This window comes from Anastrepha ludens, chromosome 6, assembly GCF_028408465.1.
Source record: "Anastrepha ludens isolate Willacy chromosome 6, idAnaLude1.1, whole genome shotgun sequence".
In the NCBI taxonomy this organism is placed as follows: domain Eukaryota; kingdom Metazoa; phylum Arthropoda; class Insecta; order Diptera; family Tephritidae; genus Anastrepha; species Anastrepha ludens.
In genome coordinates this window covers 101,283,714-101,304,775 of record NC_071502.1, presented here as the reverse complement: position 1 = coordinate 101,304,775, position 21,062 = coordinate 101,283,714, and the positions used below count along the sequence as shown (strand labels likewise).

The 21,062-nt window shown below is 35.9% G+C and overlaps 1 protein-coding gene across 1 annotated transcript in view; it reads left to right on the top strand.

The window, feature by feature from the left end:
- Positions 1 to 21,062, top strand: part of LOC128865685 (protein slit) — a 118,646-nt gene that overhangs the window by 83,727 nt on the left and 13,857 nt on the right. Inside the window, 7 exon segments of the mRNA XM_054105952.1 lie at positions 834 to 1,049; positions 6,480 to 6,637; positions 10,394 to 10,547; positions 10,706 to 10,924; positions 13,450 to 13,521; positions 19,445 to 19,813; positions 19,966 to 20,037. Of these exon segments, the coding sequence (XP_053961927.1) occupies positions 834 to 1,049; positions 6,480 to 6,637; positions 10,394 to 10,547; positions 10,706 to 10,924; positions 13,450 to 13,521; positions 19,445 to 19,813; positions 19,966 to 20,037 (1,260 nt within the window).

Here is a 21,062-nt window from a genome sequence, read left to right as displayed (position 1 = left end):
AAAGACAAATTGGAGGATTAATTTTGGGCCACCTTGTATGCTCACTTCGCCTCAAATGCTCCAATAGCACTCGTACTCGTATTTGCATACATATCTACCTAGGCATACATACATACCTTATTCTCATTAGCAGTTTTTTTGCACGTGCTTATATTTTTTTAAATTTTATTTCTTAATTTTTTTTTACCTGTGGTGCTGTTGGTCATAGCGGTAGTCTACGAAATCTGAATGTACCATTGACTCCGCTCCCAAACCGGTTTAGGTAACGATTACTTCCAAGATTTTTTACTTCAATTTTCTGCTAAAACTCATAGACGGCTAATCGCGGGCTCGTGGAGCTTAGTATCCATGCAGTGGATTTTTTATTATTTATAACTTCGACAGCCGAACTACGAACTACAGAAACACTTACTTACCGGCCATAATGCACTCACTTACTCACAAGCACTTCCAATCGTCAACGGTCCATATGTTATAAGCCACTCGTCGTCGTCGTCAATGCCATACCCATTGTGCTTACAAGTATTTTGTTACATTTTATCCCCTCCAACCCCTTCTCATACATAAGCGCAATCGCGTGCTTGCTTACTTACTTATGTATGTATGTATGAATGATACTTACTAAGTAACTTGTGTTTTGCCACTTTTTGCGCTTTTGTCTAAAATCTGCTTTACACCGCTAAGAGATCTTCAACATACTCGTACATCTTGTTCTTCTATCTTCTACAACTACTGCGATTTGTACGAGTATTGAATCATTTTATCTTTATTTAAGCAAAAAATGTCCCCTTTTGTCTTGTATATTTATTTTTTTTGTTCATTTTATTTTTTAGCGTGCTCTATGGCAATAAAATAAAGGATTTGCCCTCAGGCGTATTTAAAGGACTTACATCGCTGCAACTTCTCCTGTTGAATGCCAATGAAATCTCCTGCATACGCAAGGATGCCTTTCGCGATCTGCACAGTCTCAGCCTGCTTTCGCTCTACGATAACAACATTCAATCGCTGGCTAATGGCACCTTCGATGCGATGAAGAGCATACAAACACTGTAAGTGCATATTTTAATCCCCTCTTACCCGTAATATATGGGTATATCTAGGTATATATTGCCAGTCTCCATAGATATGCAGCGACTGTAAATGAAATGCGAAAAAAAGAAAAATGCAAGCCTCGTACACATAACAATAAACTGCACTATAGGCACTGTAAGGAATGTATGTGCGTGGTTGCACTTGTATTTAACTTGTACGTAGTACTCGTGCTTTCGCAGGAACAAAGGACATGACACCTAGGGCATTTAAACAATATGTCCGCAACAGAGTTGTCTACAGACATCAAATAAAAAAAGTAAACAAAAAAAACCATAAAAATATGCGGAAAAATGAAGAAAACACTGAAGAAAATAGCAGCGCAGCTAGCGAGGCATTGTTGTGTTGCGCCCAAGTGAGCAATTTATCTGCTAGCTGACTTCACATTGAAGTGCGCTTATTTCTTTATTACTCACATCTACCCGCAGAGATAGCCTGTTGACGCAATGCAACAGTTAGATTTCTAAAAGCTTTTTGTTCATAAAAGCAAGTATGTAGCTAATAGGAAGCAAATGCCCCTGTACAATGTTTTACAATGCGCCTTTTATGGTGGCTGCATACTTTTCAGCGAAATGTATAGAATTTTTTTACATTTCAATTTAAAAGGAACCCCTTACCATTTTTAAGGAGGCGTGAGGTTAATTCGGTGAAAAAGGACATGTTTTTAAGAGTTGTTTTGTGTAGATTGTGCTAGTTGGTATAAATAATTATTATTACTAATGTTAGGAGAAACGTAAAAGTAAAAACTAATTGAAAATTTTGCCGGTAAAGAAAAGTGGCTTGTAGGCGTAATTCTAATAAAATTTTTGTTAGATATTAAATTGTTAAGTCCAAAATAAACAAGACTGGTGTCATAAAAATGTGTTTCATGGTGCCATCTTTTTAATGAGTTAGTGCGTTGGAAGTTACATGCCTAGCTGACTTCCAGTGAAAGCTTTGTGACATTCGGTACCGTGGAAGCGAAGTTATTGCGTCTAAAGTGTCTGTATTTTCGTGCCATCGGTACAAAAATGAGTTTCGAACAAAGAGCTAATATCAGATTTTGTTTTAAAATCGGTAAAACGTTAACTGAATCATTTGAATTGATGAAAAAAGTTTGTGGCGATGATTGTCCTTCTCGTGCCAGAGTTTATGAGTGGCTTACACGTCTCAGAGATTGCAATGACAATGAAGATACGGGCCGCCCAAAATCAATAATCACCGAAAACTCCATCGAAATTGTTCGTAAACTTATCAAAAATGAATTGAAATCATCGTTGAAATTCATGAAATCGGAGTTGAATATCTTCAAAATATCGATTTATCGCATTTTTGACGTGATAACGTCTTATAATTCGATTTAACAGGCTGCATGCACGAAAAAATTTGTCGTTACCTTGCTCATTAGTGTTACCTTGCTCATTGCCGTTACCTTGCTCATTTGTCGTTACCTTGAAGGAACTGCAAGCGAAAGCGCGGAACGAACGACAAAGCAAACAAAGCAAACGAACGGCAACGTTCGACATCTTGCTCTCTCCTACTTAAGTGAGCGTATATATGTAATTATGTATATGCGCATATGTACATATATAAATTCGCGTATTTGTATTTGCATATGCCTTCTTATTGATTATTATTAATTTGATTTACTTGAAGAATTTAAAATAAAACCAAGTTTGTTAATAATACCTGTTGTTTTAATGTTATTATTATTAATTTTTTTATTATATATTGTAATATATGAAGGAAGAAATGTATGGTAATATTTACCATATACCTTATAAGATATATTGTATACTAATATATGTATATAAACATGCATATACATATACAATTTCGCGCAATTTTCAAAAAGAACAAATCTATATGTAAAGATGCATACAAGTCATATGGACATATCAAGTATACGAATCTATTCCGTACGCAAGCAAATGTAAGCTAATGTGCTTAAACTGCAAGCGAGAGCGCGGAACGAACGACAAAGAGCACAATCGGCCCCCGCGTTCGGCAACGTTCGACATCTGGCTCTGTCCTACTTGAGTGAGCAATATATGTATGTATATGTATATATGTATATGCGCATTTGTATATAAATTCACATATTTGTATTTGCATATGCCTTCTTCCTGTGTGCATGGTATTGAACCATTTCTCTGTTGAGAATAGGACGATGATAGAAAAAGGCAAATCGATGATGGTGCCTCGTAGTGTTGTTGACTTATTAACGTCTGATGCACAATCGAAATTGAACATATCTTTCATGAATTTGATAAATGTTTCGTGTTTGTGTAAATGTAGCTTGACCTATTCCATTGCAATTCCATTTACCTCCTCCTCTATATCCATACAAAATATCCATCAAACAAATAAAATTAAAATTTTGTTTTGAAAATTGCAACCATTCCATCAATATTTTCTTATGACGTTGTCAGGTTAAACTATCGTCAGTAAACCGACTTTACAGACAACCTCCTTTTTACTGTTCATTTGGGCTTTAGAAAGATCTGTGCACGTTTCATTCCGCGCAAGTTAAGTGAGGACCAAAAATTGCTCAGAACTCAACATTCGAAAGACCTCATTAAAGAGGCGAGACAAGACGAGAACTTCCTTTACAACATTGGAACTGGTGATGAAACGTGGTCTTTCCAACATGAACCTGAAACTAGGCATCAAAGTGCCTTTTGGAAGACCCCAGACGAGCCAACATCCAAAAAATCGCGTTTGGAGAAGTCAAAAATCAAGTCGATGCTCATTTGTTTTTACGATTCCAAGGGAATTATCCACAAGGAGATCAACCGGGCCAAATCGTCAATGCAATTTTCTATCTTGGCCTTTTGTAGCGTTTGTTGCATCGCATTCGTCGCCTGAGATATACCGTGAAGGAGGAAGCTGGCGCTTATTGCATGAAAATGCACAATCTCATCGATCCACTCTTGTGACTGATTTTTGACTAGAAATCGAATTTAAACCATCAATCACTCACTGTATTCGCCTGAAATGGCTCCCTGAGACTTCTACCTATTCGGTAAATTGCATTTGGCCATGAAAGGAAAACGTTTTGCGTCCGTAGAAGCATCCAAATCAAAGATTGCTGATTTTGCGGCTTATCGGTGGATTTTTTGCTAATCACTGCATATGTAAACGTTCTTTAACAGTGAATCTCCGCAGGTGTCTCGAAAAAAAGTTATATTGCGATATATCGGGTGTTTTTTTCTTTTTTAGCTGCATGAGAACTATCGATATCGATAACTATGGTTTGACAGCAAACTGGTAAACTGTGTTGGTATTTCTATTGAGTAAGTTTTGGCAAATCATCATGAATCGTTTAACGACAGAACAACGGTTCCGAATTATGGAAATTTACTTTGAAAAAAAAAACAAAAATGTTCGCAAAAGTCATAGAGCGCACTAGCGGTCTTTATTTCTTTCGAAATGGGGAATGAGCTACCGTCACGATGAATGACGAGCGCTACGGAGCCATGTTGACTGAATTTTTGTTTCCAAAAATTAATCAACTAAACATAGATGACTTTTGGTTCCAGCAAGACGGTGCATATTCAAAAAATAAATGCCATGAAATCATCTACCAGATACGATATACGAAGGACTCAGAAAGTCCTTTGGCCTCCTCGTCATTCAATTTTCAAACTCGTAGCTGTGTTTACCGGTCACTGGACGATCGGTACACAAGCGGAAAAGCTAGGTTTACCATTTAATCCCCATTGCAGAAGCTGTGGGGACCTCTGTAAATGTCCGGGTTTGGCAGCTAGACGATTAAGGTCACTGGGCGCTCTCTTCTTCGACAACCTGGGGCAGTGCGCCAACATAAATCCCATCAATCTTCTCCATTGTATCCACAGCTCTGGCTGGCTATAGATATCTGCCTGGTGGAGGTCTCATAATGGTATCAAAACGGCGCTTCAGTGCTACTTGAGGAGTGCCAGACTGGCACTTCAACCATTTCACCTACCTATTATCTACCAGATTATAATAAACAAATTTGATTCCAAAAATATTTCTGTTTTGTATTATCACTTGAAGTTCTCAAGCTCATAAAAAACGTCCGCTACATCATAACCCGTAACAGAATCATCTGAAATAAAAAAATCAAATGCATTTGTTAAAGGAGATGTTCTTCGAGGTATCCTTGGAAGAATGTTTTTCCGACTTTGCAATACTTAGTAGTGCTATTGTATGATTAATTATTATAAAAAATAAAAAAAAGCTCCCACGGATACCTGGCGAATTGTGCGAAGAAATACTTATGCATACCTGGACTATAATAACAAGTTTGTGAAAACCGCTTTAAAATCAAGCAGGTATAGAACGCTCAAATACTTATAACTTCGCCAATTTTTCTCCAATCGGCATGAAGATATTGTGCACTATTTAAAAAGAAATTTACTTAAATATTATTTAATTATTAAATTTAATTTATATTTATATAATAGTGTATACAAAAATAGGTGCCTACACCCTGTATTGGGTATTTGGCCGAGCTCCTCTTCTTATTTGTGGTGTATGTCTTGATGCCGCCTCCGAATGGCAGATAGTTTTTTTATGAGTAGTTTTTCATGCCAGAAATAGACTCGGAGGTTTGTCATTGTCTGTTGAGGAGAGAACAGCCCTTTACTATTAATTGGTGTTTCGTTCCCGGAGCTTTGAACTCCCGAATGGTATTCACGCGCCGACCCATTCGGTAGCGGTAGCCGTTAAATAAAATATTTTTATTTTTTAGATATTTTATCCCGCCCTCAATATTGCATGGAAAATGTATAAAAAAAAATAGGTACACTTTTGCTTTCAGTTCAATAAATCGTGATCCTTCAAAGGAAGACTGAACATTTTTATTCACATTTTTTATTCAGATGGACGCTTAAATTGAAGCTACGTAGGCGTTGCAGTTACAAAAGTGCCAAAGCTCTTCACTACAACACTCTCAAACTATTTTCCTTGAATTTCATCATGCTACACTTGCTTACCTACCAAAATGTTGTTGCTTTTTATTTTGTTTGTGCTTTTACTTGCTATTAATTAAAATAAGAAACTGTAAGCAACGAGCAACGTTCTTAAGTAACAAAGTATTCCATTTTAATGGAAAAAGCTACGACTTTTTTTCTGACATTCACGGCTTTGTTAGCAACAGGAAGGTTAACACTTTGAGTCAGTATGACTGCCTCTGGTATAAAATTTTAGTGTACGCCTGAGCCTTGCATTAGCTCTTTACTATTTTTATGTCTTTTCACCTAAAATCACATATGCACATATATTTCCATGTAAGACACCTACAAACACTTGTTATTTCTTTTGAAAATAAAATCTTTTTGTTAACTACTAAGATCTTCTTGTTCATATTTAAGCATTTGTTTTATTTTTTTCTTTACATTTGTATACATCTTACTAAACCAAAGGCATCTGGCAAAGAATCCCTTCATTTGTGACTGCAATCTTCGCTGGCTGGCTGATTACTTGCACAAAAACCCCATCGAGACAAGTGGCGCACGCTGCGAAGCCCCAAAGCGAATGCATCGACGACGCATTGAGTCGTTGCGTGAGGAGAAATTCAAATGTGAGTATCTTAAAAAAAATAAAATTGGAAAAAGAAAGATGAGTAGCAAAAAGTCAAGATGTGCATATGTGGAGTGGCGTCGGTGATGGATGCACAAAGAGTTGGTATTTATTAAAAAAAAATGAACGGCACACAAAAAAAGAAAAAGAAAAAATGGAAAAAATTAAAAGCTAACACGTTCTTACAAGAGTCAAAGTAGATTTATGTATTTGCATGCAAATTTTTTTACAGATATGAATAAAAAATGTATGAATATGGTTTTTAGTATGCGCAAAATAAATGTGGAATATCTTAAAAATAAAATAAATGCACAAATGTTGAATTAAAGAAAAAAAATTATAATTGAAAAGAAAATACAGGGTGGCGCAAAATTAATCATCAAATTTTGTACATGAATAACTTTTTTGCTACAAAAAACAAATTATAATTTTAAGTGATGGAAACCTTTATTTTGACCTTTACAACCTCCATTGCTTGTCTGTTTGTGTACTGCAGTAGATAGCAGGTGTCACAAGTGTCAAATATGATTGACGTACGGCGCTATTTATAAAAATTATAAACCTTCCGATAGGGTGAAATTTAGGAAATTTTCCAATACACTTTGTGAAGTCATGCAATATTTACTAAACATGGTTGAAAACTGGTCAAAAGCAAATGGGCTAAGCGTCAACCCTAACAAAACTTAACTCATCTTATTTACCACGAAACATAGAATTCCAAATATAACTCCTCCGACTCTAGGTGGAACGGCACTGTCAATCAGTGATGAGGCCCGCTACTTAGGTATAATACTAGACAGAAAAATAAGATGAAAGTCAAATGTGGAAGATAGAGTAAAAAGAGCGACAATAGCACTCTACTCTTGTAAACAGGTAATAGGACTAAGTTGGGGCCTTTCCCCATCTATCGTATATTGGCTTTATACAGCAATTGTAAAACCAATCTTAACATACGGCATACTAGTATGGCGGCCTGCTTAAGATAAGTTATATATTAAAAAAAACCATGGTACATGTACAAAGATTGGCCCATCTTTGCATCTGCGGGGCCCTTAGGACTACATCCACAGGGGCACTAAATATTATGCTTAACCTATTACCAATAGAGGAATTTGGCAAGCAAACAGCTCACAAGGCAGCTCTCAGATTAAGAAAATTTTTTTAAAAATTCCCCTGCATTCCTGGTACAACGGATTTTTGTAAGGCCAAGGATATCAACTTAAATAAATCCTTCGTCACAGTATTTTCTTCTATTGCAGTGTATTTCAGGCGGAAGTCACTGCCATAAAAGAGGGACTACGGTAATAAAAACGAGAGTATTATCCACAAATGAAGTATTCATATACTCGGACAGTCAAGCAGCTATAAAAGCGCTACAATCTAAAACACACTCGTCAAAAACAGTCATAGAATGTTTTAAACTTCTAAATGACGTATCTAAATACTACAAAATATACCTTATTTGGGTGCCAGGCCACAGGAATATAGCAGGGAACTGCAAGGCAGATGAACTTGCTCGAACCGGTACAACGCTTGATCACCAAGTGGATAAGACGCTGATACCTATGCCTATAGCCACTTGTAAACTACTTATAGATAGGGAAACCATCAAGAAGGTAAATACATGTTGGCAAAACCTCACAACATGCGAACTAAGCAGAGAGGCACGACCGAAATGGAACAGTGGTCGATCAAAAAGTTTGTTAAGATTTAACAGAGAAGCTATAAGAAAAATGATAAGGGTATTAACTGGTCATTGTTTAATAGGCAGCTAGAAGGTTAAGACTCCCGTAATTCGATTTCTGTAGAAGCTATCTTAATACAGAAGAAGAGGAAACAGTCAGACACCTTTTTGTGAGTGTGAAATCTTAGCTATAAGTAGGCTCCGCACTCTTGATACGGCATTTTTAACTGATGTAGCGGACATAGCGCATCTAGAACTAAGGAAGCTTTTCTCGTTTATTAAAGCTATCGGATGGTTTGAAAAGGAACCCATAGGGTAAGGATAAGCTCCAGTGGTAACACAATGGACCTACGAAAGGTCTAAGTGTGTCGTTGGGACAGCCTACCTACCTATATATATATATATATATAATTGACGCGTACACCCTTTTTGGGTGTTTGGCCGAGCTCCTCCTCCTATTTGTGGTGTGCGTCTTGATGTTGTTCCACAAATGGAGGAACCTACAGTTTCAAGCCGACTCCGAACGGCAGATATTTTATGAGGAACTTTTTTATGGCAGAAATACACTCGGAGGATTGCCATTGCCTGCCGAGGGGCGACCGCTATTAGAAAAATTTTTTCTTAATTTTGGAGTTTCACCGAGATTCGAACCAACGTTCTCTCTGTGAATTCAGAATGGCAATCACGCGCCAACCCATTCGGCGGACGTCCTACCTACCTAAGGTGACTAATTTTGCGACACCTTGCATACCACCTACAATTTAAAATTTATTGTTAAAAGCTTCAGATTTATTTTTAAAAATATGTTAATTTGGATAAAGAAAAATTCATTATTTTTTAATAAATCCAATAATTATAGCTGTGGAAAAAATAAATTCTATTATTGAATAAAAAAAACTAAATGCCTACCTGTTTCATATATAGAATAGTATAAAGATCTATTTTTAATTCCTATAAATTCAATTTTTGCACTTATTTAACGCAAAATCAATTTAAAATTGTGTTTTTTTATATATAGGGTTATTCAATAGGTGCGCTTCAACTTTTTTCCGATAGGGAGGGCGAACGACGCAATATTTTTTATTTTACGCTTGTCATTTGTAAACTTCATTAGTATACATTTCATCATGGAACGCTACACACTTGAGCAACGATTGCCAATCGTGCAAATTTTTTATGAAAATAATCGTTCTGTTGCTGCTACTTTAAGAGCATTACGGCCATTTTACGGTCCATTTAACAAGCCGTCCCGTTTTGGGGTTATGTGAAGTCATTGGTCTACAGTAACAAGCCGGCGACGATTTGTGAGCTCAAAGCCACTCGAAAATTGGGTTCAACGATTGGACTTCGTAAAACGTGCACGCGGTGGTCATGCAAAAGAAATCGAATTTCATACTTAAATGTATATGTTCAAACTCGACAATAAAAAAAAAATTAGTTAAAAAAGTCAAATCGTTTGTGTTTTATTCAAAAAAGTTCAAAAGTTGAAGCGCTCTTACTGAAAAATCCTATATTTAAATATTTAAATTTTTTTTAAATTATTTATGATAGTTTTGAAATTCTTTATAAAACGTAATTGATTTCTTAAAATATTTTACATTATTATTTGCTAATATCCATTGAAGACATTTTTTTTATATTTGTTTAATATTTAAGGACTTTAAATTATTTCCAAAAATGTTTCTAAAACGTAATTCAATTGGTTTTATCCATATTTTTTCTAACTTAATTTTTTTTATTTAAAATTTTTTAACTACTTTGGGCCTTTAAATTAGTCCTAAAAATGGTTCTAAAACGTCGAAATGTTAACCCACTTTAACATTAATGTTAGCAATTATCCATTGCAGATATGCCAATATTTTCAATATTTTGCGCCTAAAAGCTTGCTTCCTGCAAGTCTCGTTATGTGACAAGTATTGAACAAATTATACCTCATTCACATATGCACATATGTACATATGCATATTAGCACATCCGCGTTCTCACATTTTCTCCTAATGAAATCACTCTCATACATACCCACATGCATATTTTTTAATTAACTCTACTTTCTTCTCTCTCTTCTGCTTGCAGGCTCTTGGGACGATATGCGTATTAAATTGTCGAGCGAATGTCGCGCTGATGTCGATTGCCCGGCAATGTGTCAATGCGATGGCACTTCAATTGATTGCTCAGGTCGTGGCCTCAAAGAAATTCCACGCGATATACCGCTACACACAACTGAACTGTAAATACGAATACATATATATAATATATATATATTTTTTTTACATTTTTGTTGTTGATTATTTCCAAATATACCATTGCATTGATTTATTTGACCTAAAATATTGGCTTTTACGTTAATATTTTTTGTTACTCTTTCTCTCGCTTGCTTGTTTGCAGCCTTTTGAACGACAATGAGCTGGGGCGCATCAAATCGGATGGTCTCTTTGGACGTCTGCCACATCTGGTTAAACTCGATTTGCGACGCAATCACATAACCGGCATTGAACCGAATGCATTTGAGGGTGCAAATCGTATACAGGAAATGATTTTGGCAGAAAATAAAATTAGAGAGGTTTCGAATAAAATGTTTTTGGGATTGCATCAATTGAAGACACTGTAAGTATAGTAGAGTACAGAAAAGAAATGTGATAATTAATTTGTTTCATTTTTAAAGCATTCGTGAGTTAAATAAATCAGTAATATGTACTTACTAATAGATGGGTTAATTTCTTCCTGCATTGAAGTTGCTTTGACTCGTAAAAAATGAATGTTAAAGGGTCTCGTCCGTCGATTAGATTATTGGAGTATTTTATTATTATTATTTTTTAGCGCGCCGACTGGGGCACAAAGTGCCGAAACAAATAAATTGCATTGGGATCGATTCCTGGCTTTAAGCTTCATTTGCGGTGGTTGCCAGCGAGTCGTCAGTTGTCGTGAATTCAATGTACTGGCTTCATCTCCAAGATCCTTTGGGTCGACCTCTACGGCATAAGCCTTAAGGATTCTAGTCTAAGGATATTTTGCTGATGTCAATCTCAAATTTTCGCAAAGTGTGACCAATCCATCTCCATTTACACTCGTGAATCTCAATTTCAATTGGTCTTTTCCTAACTCGAGTGAGAGGCTCATCATATGACACCCAGTTAGCGGGCAACCATATGCACAGAATGACTCTAAGGCCTGAAGTTTTTTTGTTGTTGCAATGGTCACAGACCATGTTTGTGACGGTATGTGACAGATCTATTTATATAAAAGGCCGAAGCACTGAATAGACAAAGCCTTCCGCTGTTATGAACAAGCCGTCGAAGAATTGTTTGACTCAATCCAAACCATTTTCCATACTCGCGCCTTCCTAAACAAAAATTCTTTTAAATAACCTTTTTAAAAACATTTGGCGCGTACACTTCTGTTAGATGTTTGGTGTGCGTCTTGATATATATTAGTTCCACAAATGTAGTGACCTACAGTTTTAATCCGACTCCGAACGGCAGATATATTTTATGAGGAGCTTTTTCTGGCAGAAATACACTCGGAGGTTTGCGATTGCCTGCCGCCATTAGAAAAAACTTTCTGTCATTTGATGTTTCATGTCCGGATACTCGAAACTTCGCACTCCCGGAAGGTAGTTTAAATAAAATTAGTCAGGTTTAAATTGGTGAATATTTTTGCATTCCCATTTATACTTAAAACGCGCTTGATAAAAAACGTTCATGAGGTTCACGTTCTACTTCTTCATCTGCCCAAAAAATTTTTTATTTTAAAGCTATTTATTCAGGCTGAGATGAAGTTTTGCACCTAAGCTGAGATTTTAGTGGGGAATTCCTAACTTTGTCATTTAATTTTATTACACCGTTTAATGGTGAGTTCCCTTTCCACGACCCGATTGAATTGTAGTTGCAATTCATTTCCAAAAGTCATCAATTAATGAAATTAGAGCTTAGAAGATTTATCGTCACTTCCAATGTTCCATCATCTGAAGGTATTTGGAAGTCGGCTAAATTTTTTGGTATGGAAGATGAGACACCTTAATGCACAATTGTTTACACACCTTCAGCTCAGTGAGAATGGTGAGACGGTTAAATAATGAGGATAAGTGAAGAGTTTGTATATGAAAGTGTTGTGTAGAATTATTATAGTTTTTCGTATTTAGATGGCGCTTACACCCTTTTTTTGGGTGTTTGGCCGAGCTTCTCTTTCGATTTGTGGTGTGCGCCTTGATGTTTTTCCGCTATTGGAGGAACCTACAATTTTATGCAGCCTACGAACGGCAGATGGGTTTTTGTGAGGAGTTTTTTCATGGCAGAAATGCATTCGAAGGTTTGTCATTGGCTGCCGAGGGGCGAGCGCTATTAGAAACAACGTTTTCTACAATTTGGTGTTTAGTCTTTTATGCACGGGGTTTTGAACCCGAACCCTACCGAATGATAGTCACGCACCAACCCCTTCGGCTACGGCTGCGCTTTGCATCTAAGTACATTTATTTGAGCTTTTTAGTTGGAAAACGGCCTTTGTTGGTGGCACGTAGTTTTATGCCTGAGAAGCTCTTAACGGCAGGTGCAATCGCCCGACTCCGTATGCGTGCAAGCCATGCAAACTATCAAGCAGAGCTCAGAGATGAGCGCAAGTCAATTATGCGTTTCATCGGTGTGATGATAATTTTAGAGATTAAGGCTGTCGAATGGAACGATAGCGGTAACTACCATTTATTCAATCAAGCATTGAATTTTAGTGGTTAACTGTCATTCTTTCGATAAAAAATATTTTTTTCGTGACTCGAGGGCTTTTTCGTGGTGCGTTTAGTTTCTAGTGAGTAGGCTTAATTGGAAAACCAAAACCTCGACTGCTACCGGTAAAGCCTGTTGCTTATAAGCTGCAAGCAGTGTGCCTTTTCAATTAATCATTCCATAACACCGCTTTTACAGTATGTATGTATGTGTGTGTATGTGGCCCTATGCTCCACACTGGAACTCTAGAAATTTATGATGATGATGAATAAAGGAAATGATGTGTATAGGAAATAGCTATTTTTACAAGCAAATAAATCTGTAGCTTTAAAAAAAATAAATGATTACTCTGCCACTTTAAATCAATTGCAATCCAATTTTATTTCACTTCTTCTGACATTTTATTAATCGTTTCAGGAATCTTTACAACAATCAAATTTCTTGTGTGATGCCCGGTTCGTTTGAATTCCTGTCATCGCTCACCTCACTGTAAGTACAAATTTACATGCATTACAAGCATTAATTAGATAAATTACTGTAAATTCTCTTTGCCTCAAAATTATGTTATGGACCATACATCCTGTACACAAACAAACAAACACACGCACGCGGCAAGTGCAACACTAATTCGTCAGCCACTGACTGGCGTCTTTAGTGCTTACATATTGTGGAAGAGTTGGTACATATGCATATACATATGTAGTCATGTATGTATGTGTGTATTGTATGTATGCATTTATTTATTGAGTAGGGCATAGTGTGATTTGAAAAAGTCTATATGAGTAGCTTATAGATGCATATTTATGTACCAAATGCGTAATTAATTGCTTCTTCATTGTATAAATTGAGTAAATTGCGTACGGAGAAGTTTTTATCAAAGAAATGAGGTTAATGGGTTTGATTGTTATGGCTGAACTTCACAGCATACGCGCGCGCTGCTTTTACCGGGAGCAAAGGCAGAAAGATGCACATGTTCCTATATAGAATGTGCAAGTACACATCCATATGCGTGTACATAATTCAGTTTCGCTGTTTAGTCGAATAGAATTGGAGGCAGCGCGCTAGTAGAGTATATTGGAAGCGTAAAAGTACAAGTAATTTAATTGAACTCCAATTTATAGTCGCCGCAATAGGCAGACAGCAAGCAGTGCGCGGCATATAGTGTGTGTGTGTCAAATGAATGTGTGCTTGTGTGCGTTGCATATTGCGTATACATACATTCATATATGGGCATTTGCACGCCAATATGCGGGGCATTCGAGCCTGCTGTGATAACGACAACCAGACTAGAGCACCGATGTTACCACCTTGGATATATGTACATATCATTGCCTTGTCCAGACTCCCTACGACTGTTGTCGCTAACGCTGCGCTGGCTGCTGTGATCGACTTGCAATATATTGCTGCACATCCCTTTGTTGCTTTGTCGATGATTTAAGTGGCAAGCTCAACGACTGGCAATAAGCACAATTGTATGCTTATACAAACATGCATATGTATGTATGTGTGTATGTATGTAAATACATATAAATATATTTAAAAGCACTAGTAGTAACCATAAACGTATTTTTTTTTCCTTGCTGCGTAAAAAATTTATAGTGTTTTAGTACCTATGTATATCTGTAAGCAGAGTGTGTGTGTGTATGTGTGCACTTATATATACATAAATACAATATGAAACACTTGAAACACAGAATCACCCTAATTTGATGTGCACAATGCTGCAGCTACTCATCGCATACAATACTTTCAGACACTCTGCTTTTCTTCAATGCACACACATACATGCACATGTATTATAAGAGTGTTCAAATTTTACATATGATCATACATACATACGTGCCTACATATGTTGGCCACTACAAAAGTTTCCTTCCAACGTTGGTAAATGATTGAATATGCTCAAACTTTCATTGTTACCATGTAAAGGTGTATGTGTGGATGTATGTATACTACAAAAGTAGGGTTTGCTATGAAATGCCAAGTGGTATGGGAGGAGAAATGTAGTTGGCAATTGTCTATGAGGGACACCTGCGCAATAACAGCAATGCTTTTTTTGTGCATAGAATACTCGTGAGCGCAAAGTGACGCAAAACTCACAAAAATCAGCCTTTCAATTTATCAAATTCTATAGCTTGAAATTTTTTTGTTAAGGGTTAACTAATTGTTATATTTCGCATTTATATTCATGCCAAATAAAAATAATTTTGATGCTTGTGATTTAACTTTGAAAGCTAAAACTTAATCTCTGGCTGAATCCAGTATATTTTTTAGTTCTTGGAATTGCTCGCTAAACCATCAAGGTCCCTACAACCATTGCGAGTATCTGTAAGAGTCAACGCTCCATAAACAAACCAAAAATAAGTATCGCTAGTAGCTCACCTATATGGTAATTGTGGACTCCAAACTAAGCTGGAAATTAAATGTTGAAGAACGGGTAAGGAAGGCAGAAATTGCTTTATATGCCTGTAAACGTATGCTTGGAAGAAGATGGGGTCTTTAACCTAAGCATACAGTATGGCTGTATAAGACGGTTATACGACCTATTCTATCGTATGGTTCGGTAGTTTGGTGGAAGGCTCTAGGGAGAAAGTACAATACCAAACTACTCGGCAGAATACAAAGATCAGCATGTGCAATAACGGTCGGTGCAATCAGATCTCAATGCACTGACACACGTTATTCCAATAGACCTACATGTTAAGAAGACGGCAACCATGTGAGTGCATTTAGGTTAAACGAAGCGGGTCGCTGGAGAGAAAAAACTTATGGTCATGCTAGTTTATTATTGCGAGAAACTCAGTTAATCTCGGTGAGAACTGACTACATCGTCCCGACGGTAACTTTCAATAGGAATTTTGCCACTCTCTTTCCAACTAAGGAAGAATGGAATAAGGGATTCTCTCTAAACAACTTCGACACTACAGTCTATACGGATGGAAGTAAAATGGGCTGCGGTGTTGGGGCTGGTATATATTCTCACAGACTTAAAATTGAGAAATCTGTGCGTCTCCCTAATACCAGCAGTGTCTTCCAGGCGGAAGTACTGGCAATTGGGGAAGCCTGTAGGCTACTAATCGCAGATTTCTCTCTTAAGGGTAATATCGCTATTCTCTCGGATAGCCAAGCTGCAATCCAGGCACTGGGTTCGGCCACAACAACCTCCAAAGTGGTGGAACAAAGTAGGAATAGCCTCACCATCTTGAGTGAAAACCATAAAGTTACCTTAATCTGGGTCCCGGGACATCGGAACATTGAAGGTAACGAAAACGCAGATGAACTGGCAAGAGAGGGATCTGCCATGAATAACGCTCTTGCAGAATCGATACTCACACCATTAGGCGCAGTCAAGAGCACAATTTCCCAAAAATACCTCCGAATCGCAGACTGTAGGTGGAAAGTCCAGACGAAATGCAAAATTAGCAGAACGTTATGGCCCACCTACAACCTCAAGCAATCGTCGGCATTAATAAGAATGAAACGACGGGACGCCTGGAGGCTAACGGCAGTCATAACTGGCTTTTGGTCTATCGGAGAACAAGCAGCCAAAATGGGTATCCCTCACAATACATACTGTCACAGTTGCAAACAACCGGAGAAAAAGGAGACAATCTTCCATTTCCGCTGTGAATGCCCTGCCCTATGGAAGGACAGAATGTTAACCCTGGGCCAACCGCTGTTCGAGAATCTCGAACAACTATCTGGCTTAGACGTTAGTTATGCTGTAAATAACCGTTAAACAAGTTGGTAACGAGGATGTGGCAACAAAATGGCGCGGAAGCGCTAGTTGGATTCTGGAAGAATCACCACTTTAACCAACCAGCTCACCTATTGGCCTCAATACCCCTTAAATAAATAAACGAGCTTAAAAAAGTGTAGCTCCACTAACTCCTTAACTGAATGATGGTGAAAGATATGTCATACTAGCGATCTATTCTAAAGGCAAACTATTCTTACTATTCTTAAAGCAAATTTTCTATTCTAACAGAAAATGTTATCTGAACAGCGATGGTAACATTAAAATAGTAAAAAGTTTAAGACACTTTCAGGCGCAGCCAGAGCTGTAACTGAGAGTGCAAAAAAATAAAATTTTGTGTGGCAGAATTTTCGTAAATGAAATTATTGGTTCCCTTAGTTTTAGCATAAATATTTGCTTACATGCCTAAATATATAACAAGCCAAATAAATACTCCCATTATTTGTAAGTAGCATATGCAAACCAGAATCATGAAATTTGCAGATGCCCCTCTTGACATTGCAAAGTCTGAGTTTTTGGTATGTCTGAAACTTAACAGAGCTTTTAACTGCTGTTAAGCAAGTTCTTAATGAAAATAAAGAACATAGGTTAATAAATCAAAAAAAGCCTTAAAATATTAATGCAATATTAAAAATATCTTAAGGTCGATGGACTATAACATTGCAAAAATGTTATTAATTTTATTAAAATATGGATATTATTTTGCTCTATTTGTTGAGTGCTAAGATTACTAAAAGTTGTGGGCGACAGTTTTCTTTAAAATATACAAGTGGTATTTTTTTCTAAATTAATTACACAAAAAGATCTAATTTTTTTTTTTTGATTTTTCGTTCACAAAATTTTTTTTTTTATAAATTAATTATATTAAAACATTTAAATTTTTATGTTTACTTTTATTATTCGATCACAAAACGTTTTTGTTTTTGTCTGTAACAAAAACAGGATTATTACTATTTTTTGTTTTTTTGTTTCGTTACGTTATTCTTTATAAAACGTCTAACATTAATTTTTATTTTATTTTTTTTTTTGCGAGCTCAATCAAGACCATCTTAACAATAAAACAACAAATACAATTTTTCTATTATTTATTTGTCGATATTTTTGCCTCAATTAAAATTCATCTTCAGGGACACTTAGCTGTGTCTGGTGGAAAACTGTTTTGGAAAAAAACTTAAGAAAAGTGGTTATTCTCTAAAAGAAAAAATAAGCCAGAAAGTGTTTTGAGGAAAAAATTAAAAAAAATGGTGCCACAAATTATCACTTTTTTTAATTTTTTAATGAAAATTTCACCAAACTATTACTCGAAAAATGAGGTAACATAGTCAATTGCCAGTCAATATTTTATGTTCACCAAACTTAATAGTATGAAATGATGAAAATATTTTTAAGCTTAAACAAGTTTTCAATCTTTTTTTTTTTTTGAATTATATTTATAAAAATGTGTGATACTATTTTTATGTGTTGATATATTAGAAAAAATATTATTTTTTATCCACGTGGAGTTAAGAGCAAAATAGTTTGATAACAGCATATTTATTATTTTTTGCTATTTTGAAAAAAAAAATTGTTAAGAGTAATATTAAAAATACTATTTTTTGTATGTGTATTATTATTTATTATATTTTTATAATTTTTTTTTTATTGGTGTTTTTATTTTATTATTATTCTTTCTCTTGTATTATTTTTTTCATTATATTTGTTTTTTGTGTTCCTATTTTTTATAATTATTATTTTTCTTGTATTATTTTTTTGTAATTATACAATAATTTTTTATTATTTTTTTATTAAAATTGTGTTTTTTTGTAAATCAATTACTCAACTAATTTAAATACTGTTTATTTTAACCACAAAAGCTATTTTACTTTAATTTAATACTTTGAATGCAAGGAAGAAACTTTTTCCAACTATTTGGACTTTATTTTTGGTCGCATTCAGAGGAGAAGCATAGCAAACGATTTCCAAACTAATTAAAATTTTTTGAAAATACTACTTTATATATATGTATACATATGTAACACACAGTATAATACAAGGTGGCGCAAAATTAATCATCCAATTTTGTTTTAGAACAAATCTTTTACTAAATAAAAAAATTTATATTGAGTTAGGGAAATCTTTATTTTGACATTTACGTGCTAAATTGTTGGCTGCTTGTGTACTGCAGCTGTGTAGTTGCCAAGTTATTTGCACAAACTATAAATCTTCCGATAAGCTGATTAATTTTGCGCCACCTTGTGTTATACTCTGTGTTACACATGTATCAAAATTTTTTAATTAGTTTCGAAATAGTTTGCTATGCTTCTCGCATAAATGCTTTTGGGAGTCACTGTAACAACCAGCGCGACAAAAGCAACACACTCATTATGTTATAAACATAAAAAACCAAACCTCAACACGATTTGTACCGCGCAGTGTATGTGTACACATACATATCTGTGTAAATATAACCATATTGTACTCTAAAAACCGCTACGACAATTCATTTCCACCACATGACTTTTTTCCAATATTTTTCTCCTATTTGCATTTCCACATCTCTATGCAAACTTATCTACACACGTACATACATATGTATGTACACATGCATATGTATATCTCCATATCTAATAAAAGCCCACATTTCAATTCACACTTTACATTTTCCACTTTCCACAGAAACTTGGCTGCCAATCCATTCAATTGCAACTGTCATTTGGCCTGGTTTTCCGAGTGGCTACGAAAGAAGGGTTTGGTCGGCGGTGCGGCACGTTGTGCTGCCCCATCGAAAGTACGTGATATGCAAATTAAGGATCTGCCACATAACGAGTTCAAATGTACATCCGACAACAATGAAGGCTGTTTGGGCGATGGCTATTGTCCGCCCGCCTGCACTTGCACCGGCACCGTAGTACGTTGTTCGCGCAATCAATTAAAAGAGATACCACGTGGCATACCGGCGGAAACGTCAGAATTATATCTAGAATCGAATGAAATAACAATGATACATTTGGATCGGATACGACATTTGAAATCCTTGACGAGATTGTAAGTATGCACAGCTAAATGATGATGAGAAGAAGAATGATTGAGGAAAAAAATCCGAATGAACCCTTGGAAAAGTTATGTTACTAATTCCTGCTTTTTGTTTCTTCTACTTTTGTGCCGTTTTTTCGATTTTTTTGCTTTTTTCTCAACAGGGATTTGAGCAACAATCAAATCACGTTCCTCTCTAATTACACCTTTGCCAACCTGACGAACCTGTCAACGCTGTAAGTAGAAACCATACGATTGAGTATAAAATTTTAAGCAGGAATGGTAGATTTTTGTTTTTTGCCGAAACTGTAGACAACACCTGCTGATAGCAGTATTCATAGTATAATACAACGCACTGTGTTTGTGTGCCTTTTACTTTACCTGAAATCTAGCCCAAGAGTTTAAAAGGGAGCTCAAATGTTTCCTTCTGAAAATAAGTAATTTTTGCTATATGCCGTATAGCATGGCATTTCTTCTTTTAATCTCTGACCGATTCTTCCTCTTCAAGGCAAGCAAAATATTTCGTGTTTTCTGCCCATTTCCGTGTACTGAAAAATGGCTGTAAAAAATTACATTTTTTCAGTTCCCTCTTTTTATATAAAATTACTAATAGCTAATGTTGGTTGTCGTTGTTGAAGCATTGATTGTCGCCGTGTTTGTTAATAAGCATTTACATTTTTTCATTCTTAATAAGATTTAGGGAAGGAGTGGTCCTTATATTACGATTGGCGTAAAATCTAACTTAATATCTTTCATTTCTTTGTGAATTGAGAGAGGCAGTATAAGCCTTATCTTTGTACTTCTTCGCCAGTATGAGCTACCAAAATTTCTACCTTTAAAACTCAATGTAACGATTTTTCTAAATTCAGTTTCTGAATAAAAGTTTGCTATTCTTTAACATTGAAAAAACGATCTAATTGCTACCTGCCATTACATTGGTCAGGAGGAAATATTAACTACTTAATTGATTATTTAATGACGCGAAAATCTACGACTGTGATGTTACTACTCCTACCAACTCTTCTATGAAGTCACTGATGAAAACTAAAACCCTTTAGGCTCGAAATTTTACGGGCGGACTGCAAAAAACATTCATCGGGTGGCAAGCGGCCCTCGATTAGCTCTCGTTTTCTCTCACAAGAATACAAACTGTAAGATCAAGGTTTCTTGAGACAGAACTCCGTTTGTTATCCAGGCACTATATTTTTGAAGTCTAATTGCATACGGAGATGCTTGCCCAATACCGACAAACTTCTTCTTC